This window comes from Anopheles merus, chromosome 3R, assembly GCF_017562075.2.
Source record: "Anopheles merus strain MAF chromosome 3R, AmerM5.1, whole genome shotgun sequence".
In the NCBI taxonomy this organism is placed as follows: domain Eukaryota; kingdom Metazoa; phylum Arthropoda; class Insecta; order Diptera; family Culicidae; genus Anopheles; species Anopheles merus.
In genome coordinates, this window is record NC_054084.1 from 29,955,362 (window position 1) to 29,977,959 (window position 22,598).

The 22,598-nt window shown below is 45.1% G+C and overlaps 2 protein-coding genes across 5 annotated transcripts in view; both read right to left on the minus strand.

Moving 5' to 3' along the window:
- Nucleotides 1-2,264: 2,264 nt before the first annotated feature.
- On the minus strand, nt 2,265-11,238 carry LOC121596636 (protein bicaudal C). The gene is made up of 9 exons (XM_041921738.1): nt 11,057-11,238; nt 8,178-8,723; nt 8,054-8,103; nt 7,845-7,994; nt 7,330-7,782; nt 6,304-6,414; nt 6,026-6,133; nt 4,855-5,928; nt 2,265-4,781 (listed from the first exon to the last, which is right to left on the minus strand). The coding sequence occupies exons 2-9, from the start codon at nt 8,380-8,382 to the stop codon at nt 4,128-4,130; spliced, it is 2,805 nt and encodes a 934-aa protein (XP_041777672.1). The 5' UTR covers nt 8,383-8,723; nt 11,057-11,238; the 3' UTR covers nt 2,265-4,127.
- Nucleotides 11,239-14,938: 3,700 nt separating this feature from the next.
- LOC121596875 overlaps nt 14,939-22,598 on the minus strand; it is a 46,530-nt gene continuing 38,870 nt past the window's right edge. For all 4 annotated transcript variants that reach the window (XM_041922215.1, XM_041922217.1, XM_041922216.1 and 1 more), the window contains exons 6-8: nt 21,898-22,020; nt 20,220-20,412; nt 14,939-15,942 (exon numbers count right to left, since the gene is read on the minus strand). In XM_041922215.1, coding sequence (XP_041778149.1) covers nt 15,809-15,942; nt 20,220-20,412; nt 21,898-22,020 — 450 coding nt within the window. In that variant the 3' untranslated portion in view covers nt 14,939-15,808. The remainder of the gene's footprint in view (nt 15,943-20,219; nt 20,413-21,897; nt 22,021-22,598) is intronic.

Here is a 22,598-nt window from a genome sequence, read left to right on the forward strand (position 1 = left end):
CGAAAGTAGTAAAATCGTTCGAAAGCCTTGTTTGGTGGACGACCGTTTTTAGATGGCTTTTCCGGAGTTCCTCCACACGAGGAATTGGTTCTTCAAATGCTGTTGCCGATGACTACAGCGGCGATGGCCACCGGTGAATGATTTTATGAGCCGATGAAGCACCAATCGAACTGGGATGGTAGTTATGAAGGCTTTACGATTGGATTGCATGAGGTTGATTGTCTTTCTCGAGTAGCGTTTGCATCATTTATTCTTGAGCCGTGTAAATATATTGCAAATAAACGATAAGCTACAGTTAGAACGATAATTTGAACAACATTTGCATTGTGTTCAACAATTTAACGAATACTTTTGGGTGACTTGAATCACTAAAAGAATATTTCATATTGCCTTTTAGGTCAACCGTACCTTGAAGTATTAGAGATAAAAATTGATAAAATATAGTTGATATTAAGCGTAACAACCACCAGACTCTTATAAAGAAGGGACTCATTTATATTTGTTTTAAAATTTAATAAAATATTAATCAAAATTCATAAGTCAAACGAAAAATTAAAATAAAATAAAATAAATACACAAAATTATTATTAAATCAAACAACAGCAAAACATGACACAATATTGTGAAGTAGGACTCAACTGTCAGTTGAGTAGGAAAAATTTAACATTTTTGTTCATTATTATCACTTAAGTAGACGGAATGTTCATCTATAGTTCTTAATCCATATAAAAAACATAAAAAACTTCAAATTTTAGCCAAAATTCATATTAAATTATTCTTTCAAAACAATTATTTCCCCATTATTTCCCGTGCAAGTCTAAACAAAACAAAATCAATTCTTCAACCCTCAAGATGTTTCAAACCTTTGAAGTATTTATCTTCATTTTGGTCACATCAAACTATTATCATTTTTGTTCATTATTTTCTTTCCACCTACTCATCCTTCTGCAATACTCCTATAATCTTCATATTTAATAAAAGGAATTAGACAAAACCCTTCGCACATGTATTTCAAACCGCCCCTGTAAACACATTACACGCTGTGCCGGTTATGATTGAGGTAGTTCAAAACAGATCCGCTAAATTGAAACAACCACTTAGAGCCTTGGGGTGTACTTTCCCAACCGACAGGAGCCCTTTAATTACAGAATTATCCTTGCTTGCTTTGCTTGCTAGCCCATTCCCTTTTCCGGGCGCTACAACACTAATTATATCATCTCACCAATGGTTTACTGGTTTCGCGACACCTTTCGCCAATACCGGCGCTGCGCGTGTACCAACAAAGTCTCCCACGATTCGAGTTCTCAAGAACAGCCCATTCGCTTCCACACTTTCCCGGACAGCAGCAGAAGCAGAACCATTCCATTCCGTTCGCTTCCATTTTGTCGTTCAATTAGCTACCTGCTGCTGATTGCGTTTCGGTGTTGTTTGGGAAAATAATTCCTCCTCTAGCCGGTACCGGTAGCCGGATCGTTTCCGCGTTGGGCTTAAAATGAAATGATACAGTTTATTAATCCGTTGACAACCGGTAGCCTGGCGGGGGAGGGGGCAAATGATACGGTGCTTTGGGGACGCGGATGCTGGCAAAAGCTTTTCTCCGTAAGCTTCAGTCTTGCCAGCGTGCGGTCGGGGATGTTTGAGTGACACACACACACACACACACACACACACACACACACACACACACACACACACACACACACACACACACACACACACACACACACACCACACACACACACACACACACACACACACACACACACACACACACACACACACACACACACACACACACACACACACACACACGCACACGCACACGCACACGCGCACACACACACACACACACATAATGGACAGTGTGGAGCGAACAAACAACAACAGGCAACAGCTGGCTGGCTGGAAAGTAATTAAATAGTTCCATCATCCCTCGTAGCGACTGGTATTAGTAGTGGATATTTGTAGCGGATTTCTTTGAAATGGATGAAGCAGAGACAGAAAAAGCACCAGCAAAACTATGATAGAAATGTTTCGGATGCTTGTTTTTTGTTGTTGCTTACAATCACTGGCACAGCCGCTTAAACATGCATATTTTCTTTGAGTATAATTTCAACATAATTGCTTTAACAATTTCCAAAATATAATAATCTACCTAACTATTCGAAGCGAACGCGTGCGAACCTATTGCTGAGGTTTCTGGGTTTATTTTTTCCCCTGTGGAAAAAAAGAAAAGGCAGTCTACGGGAGGAAGGAAAAAAACAGGCTACGCATGCACTAATCTGTTAACTTGTAACAATTTAAATGAATTGAAAAATCTCTAAGAAGTGTAGAGGAGAAGAAGCTAGAAAAAAAACAATATAGTTCTAATGGATAAAACGACTGGTGGAAAAAGTAATAATGAAGAACACAACAATTTGGACAAACCGCACACACGTTGGTTGCAGTTATTTGGGAGGGTTGACGATAACTTGATGAAACCAGGCCGGATACTGATGGGAAGCAGTATGAACGGTGTGCACTGAGCTAAAAAAAACCATGCCTACATTATTCCTCCTCATCAGCGGAAGCAAAGGTTTCGTTAAACTAGGAAGCAAACGCCCGAAGAAAAAGTCTGCTGATGAACGGTAGCGCTCTACAGCTTCATTATCAAAACTACTGCCCTAGTTCTCAACGTATCGTTAGTTGTTGTGCTCTTGGTGTTTCTTTGCTGTTTACAAAGTGCATGTCAACGAAGTAGTATTAAATAAATTATTTTCAAACACCATCCCGCACCGTGTCTGCCGTCGGGGTTTTAGTTGATTTCGTGCCTAAGGCACCATCAACCCTCCCGTCGTACGATGCGCGATGCAACGCGGGTGTGCGGTTTGTATCTATTCAAAATTAAAATCAATGCAACTGTATGAAAAGCATGCAATTAGAAAAGCGTCAGCAAAAGGACGAGAATCATGCAGCAAAAAGGAGGAAGGATGTGCGCGAAGAGTAGTCGCTCGACGGGCGTGAAAGTGTGTTGCGGTAGTACCGCCTGGTACCGATCGAAGCGAGCCTTGCGCTCGTTTGACGCGAGATGGCGCTGCAGTCGTATGGCGGAAGCGTGGTGGATAGGGAGTAGATGAAGCGACACTCGATGCTTAGCTGCTCGCGGAAGCGTGGCATGGTGGGAGGAGTGAATGGAATTAAAACGAAATTCAAGTTTAAAAAGCGACTCCGGATTTGTCTTGTCTTGAGGAGCCGGCCTGTGTCAGTGGCTGCTCGGTTGACTAGTTGCGTCGTGGTACATCGGTTGCTGTTGGCTGCCCGCTTTGTTTGGGCTTCATCTCACACACACACACACACACACACACACACCCTGGTAGCCACTGACTTCGGTGTGGCACCGGGTGGGAACGCCGGACTATTGGACCGTGTTCGGGGAAACAGGATTAGCCGAGCGGATGCCGTTGCATTTAATTGCAATTATTGTACGTTCCAATTCCCGGTCCTGCCAGCTGCCTCCTTATGTCAGGTCGAATTCGTGCTGTCTTTGTACTTTGTGTGACTGTCTCTGCTTTGGTCCTTATTGGTTGGGAGGAAATTGAGCTTCTTATTTCAAACCACCACCACCGCTGCCGGAGACGGTGCACTGTCCGGATGAGCACAAAAGTACTCCAGCTGTCCCGTCGGTTACCATCGCCCGAAGCCTTTTATCTTTTCCGCTTGCGTGTGTGTGTATCTTTTTTTTTGGGAGGTTCTGCTTTTGCAATGATTAGGGCACAATTTTCGCCTCCCGCTGGATGACAGCGACAGCTGGACAGAAGACGGTTGGATGGAGTGCAAGCGAATGATACTTTCCGAAGCATTCCAATTTTAAAGGACACTCAAGAGGCAGGATCCTTTAGTGTTTCGCTGCCCCGAACTACTCGATTGTACACACTCGATGTTCAATTATTGCAATTTGCAGGAACGTATCGTCCGCATTGTAAGACGCTTCATTAATTAAGCGCGAGGTTTAATTAATTAGTGTTTAATACTTCCGCGTTTCGCGGGATCTCATGCCATTAAAGCGCACAACTCGCTCTCTTCAGGCGACAGCCGCTCGCGCACACACCACATCGCATCACCCGTCGAGTAGGCTGCCTCTCCTTAACCTACTGCCCACTGGAGCTCCGGCGCTCTGCACCGGGTGCGGCCGAGCCGGAAAAGCGCGACAGTGACGACGGTAGGGCCGACGGTGACAGGGCGGACGACCCGAACAGCCCACCGCCCTGCCGGACGCTCAGATCGTGTATCGCCATCAGGATGCGCCGGCGCGCCCCCAGCGGCTTAATGTCCAGATTGAGCAGATCCTGATCGGTGAGCGTCTGGAAGACGGTCATGTCGATCTCGCCGTTGATGAAGTTCTTGATGTAGTGCTCGAGCCCCAGCCCGGTCAGGATGGTGGTGACGTCGTTATACTGGGACATCTGCTCGCGCTGATGCCGCGGTGTCACCTCAATCATGGTGGTCGTCATGTTGTGGCGCGAATCAGCCGCCCCGCTGCTCGAGCTGCTCGTACTGGTGTTGGCGCAGCCGCTACCGCCACCACCGTCCCGACCACCTCCGGTGCTGCTCGAGCTGCTCGTGTTGGCCCAGCTGAGATCGCACGCCTCGAGCGGGGCGGGCGACGACTGGCTTAGCCCGAGCCCCTGCCAGGACAGCGTCGGGGTGCGTATTTCACCCTGCTGGGGCGACATGTGCATCGCCTTGTAACCCGCCACCACGCGCGGATCCAGATTGAACAGGAACGTGTCGGCCAGGGAGCTCTGTAAGTGGGTGCCAAGGTAAAACTGTTAGTCATTTCAGGTGCACGGGTAGATATTAACGCACCACACCTACCTTCTGCTCGAACGCGAGTGGCGTTCGTTGCTCCAGCTCCGACTGGTAGTGTGGACTTTCCGGCGTGCAGACGGAAAGCCGGCACCGGTTCAATCCGCTCGTCCCGGCCGCGCCCGGACTTTGATGGTCGGGCGAGCTGTTCAGCAGCGAGTTGGAGGACACCTGCGACACCGAGCCGGACGCGGACGAGTTGCTCGGGAACTGCTGGTCGAGCGAGTTGCTGGAACAGTTGAGGCTTTGGTAGCCGCTCGAATGGATATCGTTGTGGCTGCTGTTCTGGCTCACTGTTAGGCTGGTGGAAGTCGAGCAGTTCCCGTTCGAATGCTGCTGATTGCGTTGATGGTGCGAATGCGTCGTGTGATGATGCTGCTGCTGCTGCTGGGCATGATGTTGGTGTTGCTGATTTTGTAGGTAAGATGCGCTGCCTCCACCACCGACCCCGTGCCCCGGTACGGACAGCAAATGGGGGCTGGAAAGCTGGTTCATCTTCCCGGCCGAACTACCTGCCGGTACTGCCCGCTCTAGCCCGGGCGGGAGCGAAAGCGGCAGCAGCTGATGATGATGGCCCGCCGGCATCTTGCCCGGTCCATGCACGTGGAAGTTCTGGAACTGACCCCGCATGTGGCTGAAGGCAAAATCAGTCGACGGCAGGGAGGCGGCCGCTGCAGCCGCCGCCACCGCAGCCGCCGCCGCGGCCGCCGACGTTGGCGTTGGCCATCCGACGAACGGTAGCGGATTGATGGGTGACAGCGGCGAGAACGGTGGCGCTACCGGGCCCGCCAACAGTGCCGATATGTTCTGGCTCGTTTGCTGCGGGTGCTCGTTCGGCCCGAAGTACGTGCGCGGTATTTCGGCGACAACGCGCGCCCCACCGCCCTTCAGCAGCTGATGGCGCGCCTCGTAGATGTTGGCGATAAACTTCTCGATGCCCTTGATCACGATGCAGAGCGTGCTCTGGCGGGACTTTTGCCGCACCGAGATGAACACGTCGTGCGTTAGCATTAGCTTGGTAATTTCGTCCGAATCGACCGTGTTCTCCGGGTAGTCGAAGATGAGCGCTATCGGGAGGCTTCCCTGGAAGGGAAGAGAGGAAAAGGAGATAGATGATTACACACACAAGGACACGTCGGGACGGACCACATGGACGAATGGGGCCGGTTCCGTTACTCACAATTAATTGCTGCCTCGCTAGGTAGACACCGTTTATGGAGCCAGTTATGGTCACCTGGGAGCGCTTGATTGGCTTGATGTTCACATCGTTTGCATCCGGGAACATTATCTGCAACGGGTCCCGGGTTTTGCAATCCACCAGAGAAAACAGAGGAATGGGAAAGCAGTGAAAGCGGCGGTACTATCTACTGGAGCATCGTTATCATCGACGTGGTCTGGGTTTCACCCCCCCGGACGCCGGAACGCCCGCAAGCAGTTCGATATCGATTGGACATTTACCTGTGTACCGGTGCGGTTCATAATTTCACGCAAATTGCTCGACGACCGGCCGAGCACGATCGGATGATGCTGGGTCGAGATTTCCAGCTGCATGTGCACCGGTATTTGGCTCTGCAAATAGATTTATTAGTCTTTAGTAAAGGGTTGAGCAGGCAAGGCCGAGGCATCCCGGTATGAAGGCAGGTTTTGGCCGGCTTCATACCGGAGATAGCCAGAGTAGTCGTTTGGTCGTCTTAGGGGTTTGGAAATGTAATCAACAAACTGGTTGAATTATTCATGATGAATGAAAGATACATGATTGAAATTGGAAATAATGAATTGAATGGAACAGATCTCAGAATTAAAATATAAATTGCAGCTTAGTTGTTTTGTTCCACTGCACGATAGCAACGTAACTTAGTACGAGTTGAACGCCTATTAGGACCTTTCAAGTGGACCATGGTTCAACAGAACTCCAACAGATGTTTCCAATACTTATCAATATTTCAAAGCAAAAACAAAACTCAAGAAAAACGTCTTAACCCTCTAGTTCTAGTTCTTATCTCTTAAAAAGTCGAAATAACGGTATATTCAAATCAAATAGAGTTTAACGCCTCCTTCGATAACACTATAAAGAACTGACAGTAACTTTTATCAATCCCAACACTTAAGTAAACGAAAGATTGATGAAGAAATACGATACTAACTTTTAGTTCTATAGTAGTCTAGTGTGTTTTCCTTCAAATCTAAGAGTTCATTAGATTATTTTCAAGATTAAACGTACAATTTGAAATTAGCAATTCAAACGCCTCAATCGATTTCACAACTAAAAGCTGTCAGAAGTCAAAACATTCTGTCAAATAAAAAATGTAAGTAAAATAATGATTTTGATCAACAATGTTCTCAGTAACTATCTTCCTGCCGAAAAATGTGACATTCTGTAAGCAAGCTAAAAAGTCTGCGAATAGCGCCCTCTTTCGGGAAAGTGCAAATGTTCGCAACAACTAAAACCCCGTCCTCGTCAAAGAAATTACCCCCTTCACTCACCGCCATATTCTCGCACATCAGGTCCATCAGCCGGCGGGTCGCCTCCTTCACCATGCGCTCCTCCTTTTCCGACCCCTTCACCAGCACGAGCGACGAGTGGAGCTTCGGTCGGGTGGAGAAGATCACCTGCACCCCGTACTCCGCCTCGATCTCCTTCACGTACGGCGTGTCGTTGTCCGGCGGCGTCTTGCCCGGCGCCAGTATCGGCAGCTCGAAGGAGATCAGCAACGGCGTCGAGTTGCGCACCAGCGATCTCGCCCGTTCCACCCCCTCGATGCTGCCGCACATCGACACCTGATTGCTCTTCTCGGTCGGATTCGAACGGTTCGAGTCCGGGAAGTGGATGTGGGTGGCGGTCTCCTCCATAATCTTCTTGATGTTGTTGCCGCCCCGCCCAATGATGAACGAATGGTCCGTGTACGAGACGTCCATCTTCATGATCACGCGGCTACCCTGCGGGTGGTGAAAAACGGGTGGATTAGGCACGGACGAAAAGGGGCATAGATGCCACTTACCCTGGAGTCGAGCCGGGCCATCACTTTATCCTTCGCCCGCAGCACGTCCGCCATCTTGCCTACGATCCGGATGTGGGGATCCTTCTTCGTCTTGGCGCCGATCTTCAACCGGCAGGGCCAGCTGACATAGGTGGTGGTCTCCTTCATGATCTGCGGGAAGTGGTGTTGATGACTACGAAGCAGAAGCATTCTTGCGAACAGATACTTACATTCGTGAAGAACTCCTCGGCACTATTCATTCCCTCTGAATATGTTTCCACTGAAAAGAGATGCAAGCACACAAGTATAAGATAACCGTCTGAATGTCGTGATGCACCGCTTGCTCCCCCTTACCCTTTATCATGTCTTCCAGCTTCTGCCGGTCGACCTTGAACCGCTCCACGTGCAGATCGTCCGGATTGGCGACGCCCAGCTGCGCCGCAATCAGCCGCAGATCGCCCCAATCGCTCTCGACCGACGAGATTTCGCTCGTCGTCTCGCTCGGCGGTCCACCATTGAGGAAGATGTGCTTGTTAAACGACGAACAGGATGCCATCATTTTGCACCGCACCAGGGCTGTACGGGATAGCGCTTCGGCTCGGAGCAAGTAGGGTAATAACGGTTGGGATTTGGAAGCCTGGAACCAGCCAGCCGGAAGGAAAAAAACAGGGGAAGCCCAGGAATTTGCAATGTGACTGAGTGTTCTGGGAAGTTCCGGGATCTGTAGGTTGCGTCGATTGCGTCTTTATCCTGTCTGTTGCCACAATATGCCACCGTAGCGTGAGTGATGTCTGTCTCTTGCGGGTCGTCTTGCGTTATCGCATCAACATGTCCATCGGAAGTTTGTGGTCAAAGTCTTCAAATCCTGCCAGGATATACCGTGCAATGTTCAATCGTCGTCTGGGGTGGGGAGGGAAAATAAACCGGAAATTAAACCCCAAATTATTATCCTTCAATAAGAAAAGTTGATGGTTGGGGATGTGATGTGTTATAAAGGCCAGGGGACATTGTCTGCACTCGCTAGTGTAATTTCGATTTTCACCAGCGCATCTGGAAGCGACTGATGGAAGATTTTTGTGGTCATCAAGGGTTGTTTTGTACATCGTTTTTTTAATGGGAACATGACTGAAATACTTACAAAACATATTTATCTATCAATTACAAAGCATTTCCAGTACGGTTTAAGCAAAAAACATGGCGGCACCAAATTGCTTGGCAAAATGCATCCATCAGCCGCTGCCAGATGCGCTGGTGAAAATCTAAATTACACTAGCGAGTTGGGACAATGTCCCCCGGCCTTTAGAATCAATTTTATTGCTCCCTTTTTTGCTTGCTAAGAACAGTTTAATCAAACCGAAAAAAGATATTGGCTGGTATTATTGAATCCGTTCGTAGCGGGAACGTACGACGCTCACATGAAATTCTAGGTATGGCAAGACATTTCTTGACCCGGTCCTACAACACCGCGGTAAATAACTGTAGCAACCATCTAGTACGTAAGAAAAATAAGTGTCGGGACGTACGCCGCCGCTACGAACGGATTCAATAATACCAGCCATTTTCAAATTTGTAATCGAAAACACAATATTTACACCTTCACCAGTGTAATCGTGATGAATTGTTGAAAGCCTGAAGCAGAAGTCAGCCCGAAAATGTCCATCAACAGTTCCTCGCCTTGTGTAATGTGTGCCATTTTTCAACGCGATCCTTAATCCTTTTCACACCCTGTCGGGTGTACGGCTCGGCTCAAAAACAAATCATCCCTGCCCTGATGACTGATCGTGTTGGTGCGAAAAAGGAAACAAAAGCCCAAACCATCATCCACCGAAGGAGTGAGAAGAGGAGAGGAAGGAGAGAAGGAAGGAAGGAAGAAAAAACAAGTCCCCACTGAAAGTGTGCCAAACGGGCGCCGATAGCGCTATTATCAGATAACACATAAATCATACCGGTTACCCCTTGCTGTCAGCGGGCACCACGCGAAAGCGCCAAACGGTTGTTTAGCTGTTAGGCATTTGGCGGTTCTGTTATATCTTGTTACCTCTCCCATTTTCATCCCCTTAAAACATACACACACAAACACACACACACATGTGGGTACGAAAGGCATTTGCAGCAACATCTCCGTTGCACAGCCCTATTCACTGGCTGCAACACGATCACACTCGGGCGTCCATATTACTCCCGCCATGGTAGACGCATCGGAGACCGCCGACATGGATGCATTTCCCGGAGGCAGAACATAGTACTACACACAAGAACAAACACACACACTCATACACTAACGAGTGACTAATAACCGTCGAGGGCAATTTGTAACAGTTTTTGAGCCGCGTGAGATTTATTCGCTTTCATTCATCGGAAGCAATAAAACGAGCTTGCGAGCTTTCCGGGCGTGCCATATCCTCTTCATCCCCCCCCCACCAAAAGGGTTGTGGGCAGCATACATCGATCAAATTGTTGCCCATCGAAACAAAGATGGATGGTCCAATTGGGGCTCTATGAATGAGTAGGCTTTGGGATAGTTTTGATTTTTTTGTTTTTTGTACGTTCCAATGAGAACAATTGTACAGAAGCTTGAGGCAATTAACGTGTAGTGCTAACGTTTAGACCAATTAAACTGGAATGCTTCACCCCAACATTGCGCTCTGCACCATCAAGCGTCCTTAAAACGAGAGCCATTTTTAACGCTTCCAAGATGTCTTTAAAATTTGCTCAAAAATTGCTTAAAAACGCTCCAATGATTGCCCAATCCACAGTAAACAAACAGGTTGTTTTGCGTTAAGTAATGTTTAGATTTGCGTCCTATTGAAAACAGTTCATTAATCCAACAGATTGTATCGGAAAAAAGTTTAAAACTCCCTCTGCGCTTACTCATCATCTCGCTAGATCGATGACCTACGGCTAAGATCATTGACCGGGCGATATCGTCAGCGCCGGCAGAAAAACAAACGCATCGCGCACACAACACAAACGCTGCTAACCGTGTCCTACGCACACATCGGTGCCTATCACTTGGAACTAGCGTATTGGTGTCGCCTGTTTAAAGCGGGAAGCGTAGCAGACACACACATACACGCAGCCTCCGGACCAGCGCACAGCATCCCGCAAGGACGCATGCGTATGCGTGCGCTGACCTGCGCTATCGGCTGACCAACACGCTCAAACACGCAGTGTGCAAGCCGGAGGGAGAGAGAGCGAAAGAGAGAAAAGACCCCACTGCAGGAAATATTTACCTCAACAAATCCTTGCCATTAATGCGCTGCTTGCCGCGTACTGGCAGCACGTCCGTCTCCGTTCCGTCTGTCGCTGTCGAAGCCGAGCGCACGTCAGCAGCCAGCCGTCCGTCACTCAATCACTTAGTAGTGGTAGTAGCGGCAACGTTCCAATGTCCAATAACCACCATTTTTTAAATCACCATATCACACACAGGCACGCAAGCCGCAGTCGGTTCTTCCTTGTACAGCGAATGTAGAAGGAAAAAAGTGTTTTTTTTTTGCTTGTTTGTCGGACACGGCCGTTCGTTCGGGAACGTGTAGCGCACTGTAGCTGAACACACTTTGCCGGGTGAACTATTCGTGGTCGTTCTATGTTCTACATAGAACAAAAGCTTTAAAGTTTTAAGCTTTCCGCCCAGCTGTGTTGGCTCTAGCCTCCTTCGGGGCTCTTTGTGTGGTTCTTGCTCTGCAAAACCTATCGCAATAGTTAGTGGAGGGACTGGGGTCGATCTTTTGATTGCGATCGCACCGGCGATCTGTAGCGAACTGAGTGGCTCGAGCTGAGCAAAGTGGACGGATTAGCGTCGCGCGTGCGGCAGACTGGGGGACGATAAAGTGCGTGAGCTACCAAAAAGGTTTCGGGTACACAAAGGCGATTTGAAAGGGCAATAGAGTGCCTGATTTATATCCTGACGTTCGTTGGCTGTGGTGCTGTAGTTTACGGGTGTACTGTGGTAATCGAAATATTTCACAATTAATGTCAGTGCTTCCCATACCTTTAGTCGTTCGGATAAGTCTTTACGATAGCAATAAATAATTTATAAATAACTTATTAAATATAAAGACAAACTGTTTACCATGATATGAAATATATGCTGTGGAACTATATAGAAAAGATTCTCTTTGCGGTACGAAAACAAGGTAAACTAACGCTATGAAAGGATAGAATATTTCCTAGTGTCTTCCTACTTTGAGAGATATTTATTTTTGATATTAAACAATTTGTTAAACAACATATAATATCCATTATCATGAGATAGTAGACATCCTTTGTCCGATATTTTTGAAAAGTTATTTATTATTATTTATTAGTTAATCTTCAACGGGCCGTATGGCCTAATTAAGATGGGAAACAGTACAATAAAAAAAATACATAGCAAAAACAAGATTTGTATAGCAATTCACTGTGGCCACGGCAGAAGCCGGAGACGTTCCTTGAAGTACTGAGTTGAGATGTTGAAGTCGAAGTAATCCGAAACAGTGTTGAATACAGCCGACATGCGAAACATAGTGTCAGACTCGCCAGCACTGGAGCGAGGCTGAACGACCCGAAGAGTCTCTCTAGACCTAAGTGGTCGGGATGGTAGATATCGACACGATGCAACAAAGGCGATGAGTCGATAGAGCTATTTAGCAAACCAGCGATGATTTTCTTCTTCTTCTTCTTCTTCTTCTTCTTCTTCTTCTTCTTCTTCTTCTTCTTCTTCTTCTTCTTCTTCTTCTTCTTTCTTCTTTTCTTATTCTTCTTCTTATTATTCTTCTTCTTCTTCTTCTTCTTTTGCTCACCACCCGTTGTCAGTGAAGACCTGGCACTTATCAAGTGACTTATTGAATACCTATAGCATGAAATTCACGCCTAGTGTGGTAGGTACGGGCCATACAGAGCTTGAACCCATGACGGGCATGTTGTTAGGTCGTGCGAGTTAACGACTGTATCTAGGCAACCAAATTCCATATGCAGTTAAGAGAATATACGTATTAGGGAGATATCCGTTTGAAAGAGACGTGTAGAAAATGTGTAGAATATGGCAGGACTCTCAAAAGTTTGATGTCAAATCAACAATTAATCTTAAAGAGACTACATGTTTTAACTTTTCTAAAGAATTTTCGGCGTGAATCAGTGCACTGCCTTGCTGGAAAACGTGATCAGATCTGATCTCAGATCAGAGGCTTCAGATGGTGTCCATGGGTGCAGCAGCCGAACGAAGTTTTATTCGATTTAGACAATTTCGTGGTGTGTAACATATGCATTTTGTTATAATTAATTTTCAATGTTTGCAGCAAAAAGTAAACTTACCTACGGTTGGCTAGAGCGCGTTATATCGAGTGATGATTGCATTGGATTTCGGATTACTTGTTCCCATCTATTGCCCAATGTTCGGTCATTTTTTACACTTTAACGCTTCTGTAGCAGATTTAATTGATTGATTGAAACATATAATTGAAAGATTGTTGAATTTCATAATTTGATTAGAAAGTCAATAAAGATAACTTATATGAAAACGGTATCAAGTGATCCGAAGTAAGGCAACAAAAATTCTTAAAAAAGGAACAATACATTTTATTCAAGTCATAAAACTTCAATGATAAAAGAAAAAAAAAGTCAATCCATGTTTTTAAACGTCTGACCCTTAACAAAGAAAGCCCAGTACCTTTCCGATGAAACACAACATGAACCTAATACTACGGCCGTCCTTCCATGCACTTGAAAGCACCTTGTTTCCTTCGCTTTGGTTCCGAACACTACACTCCAAGTACCACCCCTTGGTGACAGCGTAGTGCAGGCATCAGATTGACTTCATGTAATAAACGAGCTACCCGTCAAACATGTAACACGTCGATAACGAAGCACAAAGAAACAGGATACATCGAGGGGCAAAATAATAATAAAGAATAGAAAAAAAGAAAAAAAAACGGGAAGGCCAGCGAATAGTGAACATTGGAAAAGTAGTAAACTGGAAAAAGTGGAAGCGGACAAACCGTGCGCTTGCACCAGCCGACAGCTTGTTAATTGAAGTGTCATTCTAGTACGGACTTTGATTAAGCCGTTTTAGCGCGTGAGCTCGTTTAATTAACTGCTGGGTTGCAGTTGTTCGTCACGGTGAGTGCGTGACGCTAGCATGTAGGGGGAGAGTTTTTTCTCTTCATATGTTACTGTTTTTTCTTACTTCGCTATGTGTGCCATACGTTATCGCATTCAATTATGTTAAGTGTTTTTTTTCTGAAAGCAACAAAACTGTATGTAAGCTGTTGAGTGACAAACGCATGTTAATTGTTTCAAACATGGACGCCAAGCTTAATTAGTAAAATTACTTTCCCGATTAATAAAAGTAGAAATAATGCTTCCCGACAGACAGGCAGCTAGTTAAAAAAGTGTTGAAATAATTAAGGCCTTTTTTCATTCTACTTCTTAAGCTCGACACATTTTTCCGAATTGTTGATTCTAGTAATTGTTTTTTGAGTAATGTTTTTGTATTTCTCTTATAATGTGCAACAATTTAATCATAACACCAAATGGATCATATTTCAACGAAAGTTCCTATTTTTGTGGTGGAAGCCTTTATTTATTCTTGAAAATACATTCTACTATATTGTGCACTGTGCTAAAGAAGTTAAAAATAGTAGAAATATGTTCATACCTTCAAAAGATAATGTATTTCTTGTCATATTGGTATTGAAATAATTTAAAATTAACTAAAAATGTACTTAAACTATGAGAATGTTACCAACCAATTGTCAAAGCTTCCTCTCTACAGCGCACACATAAAAACAGTAATAAAAAAGATAGAATAACCATGAAATTGTCGAAATGAAATCGTTACAGTAAACGAAAAAGATAAATATGGCAGACATGTTGCCAAATAATGTGTGTAGAAACAATACAGATTTTCAATACACCTGCAAATCACAATCTAACTCACATACTCAAAATAAACACAAATACAAAATTCTATTTCTCTTCAACGTGAAGCTTAACACAACACAAAAACAGCCATTTTCAAAATCCATAATCAATATTAACCAACCATTGATCATACAAAAACCCATCACAGCTCTTTTCCATCTCTTACCTTCAAGAGCAACGATAGTCAATACAAAAAAGGCAACCCATTGGAACTATTTTTAACATACGAATTTTATTGTTTTAAATTGGCATCCTGGCGGCATCCCACCGCTACTCTTCAGATTGTTTATGTGTGTTCGCACATTTATCAATACAAAATCTGCACGACCGAAACCGTGCCGCCGCTTAGTTTGCTTTATTTACTTTGTGCCTATTTGCAGGCATCCTCATCTCCAAAATGCAGTTTTGAGTGAGTTTTTTTAGATGTATTTACAGATTATGTTTTACGGTTCTTTCGCTGTTTTCCCTTTTGATTTCAACATGTTTGTAGTTTTTGGTTATTTTGTTTCATTCTCCCTCACAAAACAGTTGTCTCATGCACGTGTTATGTCTATTATTACAGCAAATGGTTTGCTTACTTGTTTGTCTTAAAAATGGCCACCTATCTTACCTTACCACCATGGTGTACACTTATCAATTGAACTACTTATGTTCTATCTTATTTACAGGGATTGTTTACTTCCTTTGCTCACTTTCAACTACCTCCGAACAAAAAACGTACGAAACATTTCCAAATCAAAACACAACACAAAGTTTTAAAACAATCTAATTAACAGCTGTAACACATTACTACTACATTTTACATCTAAAAAGCGGCATTTTTCGGCGTCACTGTTCTGCGAGCTTCACGTTACAGGCTGTCCAACTGTGTGCCGTGTGCACGTTTCCATTGTTGAAATCTTTCATCCGTCAAGGCATTATTCGTTCGTTTGCGTTGCAGCTTCTACCTTCCGAGGAGTTGTTTTTAGTACGCTATCGCAATAATGAGACGTTTGCGTGCTTTTCTATGCCATTTCTGAGCTGTCTTGAACTTTGCACACGCGCGTGCCAGCTTATATCTTAATCACTTCCTTCAGGTTGTACAGTCAGGAGATGCCGACGCGCAGCGAGTACAGCAGCACGGTGCAGATCGTACAGATGTAGAACGCAATCCAGCCCACCTTCACGTACGCTCCGACCTGCTTCGTGGCGGAGGAGGACGATGTGGGTAATTTGTCCGCTAAAAAAGAGGGAGACGAAATTGAATCAGTAAGGCTCAATTGAACAATATAAATATTTTCGAGCTAGAACAAAGAAGAATGTAGAGAAAATAAATAAATCAATTACTTAGACTGAATACCGAGCTGGATGCCATGATACATTTCAGACCAACCTCAAGATTTACTTCTAATCAATAGACTTCACAAAATACCAAACCAAACATGATAAGAGGAGCCTCATACCCGATCTTTCCGTCCGCTGCCGAAAGCCTGCTCGAACCGGAAATTCAAATCATAAATACTCTACCAAACAATGTTTTTCCTGCTTCATTTATTTGATTACACCGAGACTCGCTGCCCCTTTGCAATGAACTTCAAAGATACTCCCCCAAGACATTACACTGAACCCTTTGCCCGACCCTCTACCCACTTGTCTTGAGATTTGGTCGGCACGAAGAAACTGCACAACGAATTGGGTTCGTTTGTGGCCAAACTTATGATCCATAAAACTGGCCAACTCTACCCTTCGAAATGTGTATTTCCGTCATCCGGAACCGGTTGGTGCGAGGGCTGCTTTTTCGCCCCCCCCCCTTTCCCTCGTTACGGGCTGGTCAAATATCATTCTGGGGATAGAATTCAGCTGTTGAGATGTCGGTCAGCAGTGGCTAGCGCATGAATGGTATAATTTTCCACCGAAGCTTTGCGGAAAAGATGCCTCACCAGGCACGGTCCGATGGGAGGCGCCCGTTCAAAGCAGCCCAGTCAGGCAGTGAAAATTTGTAAGAAAAACGGTGCTGGGTGTGTGTGTGTGTGTGATTGGGGCCGCACTGGTTGAATGAGTTTCGGAACTGCAGCTTTCGGTTACTAAGGTTTATTAGTTCTTTTTGCAAAGGGAAAGGATGGGTATCCTGCACCCGGAGTAGGATTGGAGCACAATTCGAAGGCAGTTGGGGAGACGGGTAGCTGCTAGGCTTAAATTTGCTGCAACCGGGAGTACTGGCTTTCCGGTTCGGGATGGAGGCAAGGAAGTTAAGGGAGAGCACTTTCAGCCAAACCGAATGGTTTCCTTCCTAAATTCCGGAAGGAAAAAGGGGTTATATCATCTGAAACCCGCACCATCGGAGTTTGTTTCGCCCAGCCCTCAACTCGGCTTTGTTTCTATGCCGTAACGCAGTGCAAGGGATGGTTTTTGATGGTCAGGGGAGTCAGCCTATCGAAATAGGAAAATTTTGTGGCTAGGCGCTGGATTGGTAGAGGGAGAAAATCGGACGAAATTGGAAAGATATTCAAGCGATCGAAAAATGATTGCTGGACGGAATATTTGGACCAAGTTTGTTTAGCAGCCTTTTGGGGATACGGCATGGAAGAATATGAGGACGGGCTTCTTAGGGAGTATTCTGTGAAGAATTGAAATAAATGCTCTTTGCCTTCCAGGGTAACATCGGTATCTGTAAGACTTTCAATCGATTTTCTGCAAAAGGTAGATAAATATACCATGAACGTTTGGATTGAAAATAGATTTAGAATACTCACAATCTTTTTCGCCGAACTTACACAATTTGCTAATCAATGAAGATCTGCTTGTGAACTTGTACTAGTTATAGCAGGAACTTTAAAACATGATTGGATTACAGTCCTTTGCCAGAACAGTCGCGACAATGTGCGGGTCATGATCTAATCTATACCATTCTTGGGACTGATCCGACTTCCACCATGTTTCCGAACTCTCTCTCTCTTCTTGAAACAGATCTAGAACTCAAACCAGTTCTTGGACTGGTTTCAATACTGTAGCAATTATGGATATGTTTCCCATGCTATAAGAAATCTGAAGATCTCCCTGTGCTCATACTAGTTATGGAGCTGATTCCAACCCCAAAAAGGTCCTGTTCACATCACAAATTTGGACTAGGTCCTGCCTGAACCCTGAAACCCGTAGGTCGAAGAACTAATCTTGAGCCCTTGAAAATCTTGGAACTGATCGCGAGCCCAGTAGACGGTTCTGGAACTGATCTTGAAGCCTCATTGATTCTTGGAACTTATTCGGAATCCATGACGGTGCTGGAGCTGATCCTTATCCCTATCGCGGAATTGATTCTGACTTTTTTATGGACATATAGCTAAATTTGATTCAATTTTGGTCATAAAATAGATCCTGAACTTGGTCCAGAAGGTTGGATTGTTCAAAACGCACTACTTTTTAACAATTTTATAGTGAATATTTTGTAAACTTCTTATAAAATGACGAAATATCTCACCTATGCAAGTCTTGATTTAAATTATAAAAAAACCGCCACAAATTGTCCCACTCATCTTCTTAACTCGCTCGGTCGGAAACGATCTGCAAGCACGCGGTAATGCATCATCGAGAGCTGGTAAAAGCGTACACACTTGCAAGCCACTGTACCCGAGCAAACTCGCTTTCACCACTTTCGGATGGTCGACCGGAGCAAGTACGGAAACATGAATTATTGTGACCATTTTTCACACATTCGCTCCAAAATGTCCACCGCTCTAACCCAGCCACGATTTGCTCCAAACATGTACACGTTTGTTTGGCGTAAGATTTCGCATCCCTGTCCAGGAAGCTGGTAAAACCTCAGAAAACCCTTCCAGCGCGGTAAGTGGCATTGGGTACATTGTGCGCCCCAAAACCACGCACGACTGAGCAGCAGCAGTAGCACTAGGACAACCATTCGGCATCCATTTCCGGTAATGATTTATATTTAATATCTTTCGCTCGGGCGGCTACCGGCAGACGGAAGTGGACCTCCGTTCCGTGCCATGGCGTGTGGTTTGTAACGCAGGGAAGTGCCCACAAATTCGGCACTCAGTGTATGCACTTTCCCTGCGGGCACACACTCGGGCGGGGATAAACGGGATGTGCCAAATTTTGCAAGAGCTTTTCTGGCCAGAGCCAACGGCCACCGGAGCTGCAAAGATGGATGTAGTTACGGGGTGACTCAAGAAGGACAGACCCGTTTCGCACATTCAGCTCGGTTAGATGCATTCCCACTGGTGGCGTTGGTGAACGCAATGCTTACTTCAAACTGGGTCCCTGAAACTCTACACACTACACCACCATTAGCTGTGTGTGAAGAGCCGCCCTGGAGCGTTGCTGTACGTGGCCGTGATGGGGTTTGGGGTTTTGTATTAACATACTTCTGTGGTTGAATTTATGAGGCGATAAAATGCAGATATGGCAAAACACGGAGCATCCGAGCTTCGTGCCCGGCGGGCTTACTATCGCTTTCGATTGGATGTGTTTTACAAGCTCTAATCGAGCGGCACCCGGGCAGCGAGTGGTAGCACGTCGAGCATACGGGCATTAGCAACCATTCATGTGTGGGTTTTTGTCTAAGAAAGAGCGACAAATCGTTGGGCTTTGAGGGCCATCAGGAGTGGATCTTTGTTCTGCAAAGAACAAAGAGCATGCACGGGGAGGAGAGTTGTGCAGACTGTGGGGCTTGATAAAAGAAGAGGGAACTTTACTGAGGAAAGTAATGACGTTATGAAAAAGAATAAAACAGAGGATGTTCAAGATTATCATCCAACGCAGATAAAATTAAAGGAAAATACATAAAAGAAAACAATTTAATCTTGAAAACGCAGCTACAATGGTTGAAATAGTCCTAAAAAGCTATTAAAAATTGAGATTTGCATACTTTCAGGCGCTAATTATTACAGATTATTATTATTACTAACTTGGATTGAATTTAGTTCACAGGCTTTCTTAAGGCTTTATAATACACACTTTTGATTGAATTCAAGTTTTGTAGACAATATCTCAATTAATTATTCATCTGATACATTTGCATAGAGATCGCTTTCTGTATCCTCATTTTCCAACTGAAATTCATCTATGTAGGAAGACATTGAGATATTTTTGAAATCTTAACAACATTTTATTAAAACTGACCTCAGCGGCTCAAGGGCCTTATGTAAGGTTACATATTTTTATGTTAAACCAGTTAGTGATATTTGTGCATTGCTATTTTTGATAACTCCTCTGGTACAGTGAATAACAAAAAAACGTATGGACTTTGTTCTGGAGGCAAATTAACCTCTAATTGCCGGTTCAAAAACAAAACAACACTTTTTTAGATCGAACATGCCAATTAGTGGCCTCATTTTCAATGGATCTCCACTTTACCAATCTGTCCAAATCGACAAACAAACAGAACAAAGGAAATATAATCCCCGCATTGCAAATTGCTCCCCATCCAAAACAGCGCTCGCCTGAAAGTATGCAACCAGGCGCTACAAAACAGGATCCCCCTCCCCGCTCCAGTATTCTTACCTTTGTATCCGTTCACCGTTAAGTACATGTCGCTCTGATCGGGCTGATCGCCATCGTACACGGTGTGCTGATAGATTTGGTTGAGATTGTGGCCGCTGGACGAACCGGTCGCCAGTATCCGGGGCCGGTCCTCCTCCACGTACCATTCGCTGCTCTCGTCATAGATCCGGTGTATTGTCGCTTGGCATTTGAGCTGCAAAAATAAACACAGGAAGAGGGAGGAGGTGGGTGGGGGCAGAAGTAATTGTTAAATAATTGTGCTCGTTTGTTTTGGGCTGGAGTACCCCGAAAAGGGGAGGCATTGGAATTGGAAAAGAAATATACACTAGAGAGAGAGAGAGAAAACTGGGTGCAAATAATCGGGTTTTGCCTATTTTGCCCGACTGTGTTTGTCCGTTTCAGCACCGATTGCAGCTATACGCTTGTACCGGGCAGCAGCATAATGATAACAAAGAAGCAATTGCCGATCAGCAGGAAGCAGCAGCTCCATAGCAGATGCCAGTTTCCGGTGTTTCGTTGCACTTGTGCTAAAAATCCAATCCTTTAGCAATCTTACCAAACAAGGTGCAAAGGGTCGAGGCGGAAATCCAGTGTTGCAAAGGTCCCCCGAGTGTACGGCCCGGGTTTCGTAGAAGAAAAAGCGTACCGGAAGGAAGTTTGCTTCACCCTTGCAACCCGCCCTTGCAAGTGCAAACGGGCAAGCTTCCGGTTACGGATGTACCCGTTGTTTGAATCAATTAAACTTTTAATTAACAGCATTCGTTCTGCTCGCATTCAGGGAGCTGTTTTTTACTCCTGCTTGCTCGTTTCCTGGTCTCGGTTCAACCCTCTCGCTAGTCTACGTTTTCTATTCGTTTGGCAATGATTTGTGTGTTTTACTCTGTATGTGTGTGTGTTCTTTACGTAGTTTTTTTCCTCTTCGTTTCGCTCGGCTCTTCGGACTAAAGCTCAAAGTGTTTGTCTTTTAAGAATTAAACCAACCGTCGAAAAAGAAAAAAAAAACAAATATAGCCCGCTATCTCAGCGGAAAGGAACCGACCCATGTAACCTCTAATGGTGGACGCGGAAGCTGTTCCTCTCTGTCAACCGCCCCTTCATCGCTTTGCCGAGGCGGTTTGATTGTCACCGGCGAAACATAATGATAACATTCTGCAACGCCTGACCCTGACGGCGTGCGGCGTTTTCCATCAAGCTTTCTTCGCTTTGCAAGAAGTTGCACCGCCGACGTCACCTGTGCTGCCGATCCCAGCTTTACCGGAAAAGATTTGTCTTCCGGCGATCCGCCCGGAAGGGGTTCTTTTGTACCTTTGTGGGTGGAGTTTTTTTCCATCTTCTTTTCCTTCGCTGCCTATCTCTATAATTCACCCTTTTCCCGTTTTCTTTCCCCGATTCTTGTCATCTTTTTTTTCCCCGGGAGGGTTTTTTCAGCATGATTAACACAAGTGCTAAATATTAATTACAATCTTCAGCCAAGACTTTCTTTTTTGCAAAAGAGATTCTTTTGTACAGACTCTAGTGCAGCTGGAAGTGATTACAGAAAAAGATGGACGATTTTGTTGTACACCGCACCAGCAGGTAAAACAGATTAAATAGTGATTTTTTGTGCAACTTTTCCGGCTTCACTGGTACACAACGAAATAAGCTTTCCCATAATGTGATTTACGCTTTACTATATTACCTTGAGCTTGCCCTTGATGAAGTGTGCGTGGGCAACGAGAATATTGATGCCCAGGATGGAGGTCTCCAGCCCCGTGTGCGTATCCTTGATCGGTCGGTACTGTTTGTAGTACTGTGGGATGATCTGGCGAGAGAGAAGAGATTCATTAAAATAATTAAAAAATGCGAAAAAAGACAATCTTTTATTGAACCATCAAGTATTTACACTCAATCAATGAATACAATTTCTTGTTTGTTGCTTTTTACCGGATGAGCCCCTGTTTCGGATTCACTCGAATGATGTACAAGCTTTACATGGAAAAGCTTAAAATTTGAAACCCATTTCCATTTGCCACCCAGACTGACTGAAACTCAATTTTCCCAAGAAAATCGACAAAAGCCTTTTCAAACGAACTCATCCAACCCGGGAGGCGAGGTGTGGCAATGAAAGCTTCGTCACGGTGTACGATGGCGACCAATAAAAACCGTCTCCACACACACACGCACACCTATCATGCGGATGGTTACACGAACACGGTGCGTTTACTCAGAAGGTGCCTCCCGGTGGGGGAGTAGGGAGATGAAAGTGTAAATTCAATTTCCCCACCGAATGGGATGTTTTTTTTTTTTGTTGGTATGTGGCTTCAAACCGCAACCGTGTTTGACGTCTCGATCGGCTGGGAGACCCGGGGAGACCAATCGCCCCCGGCCCCGATTCCTTCA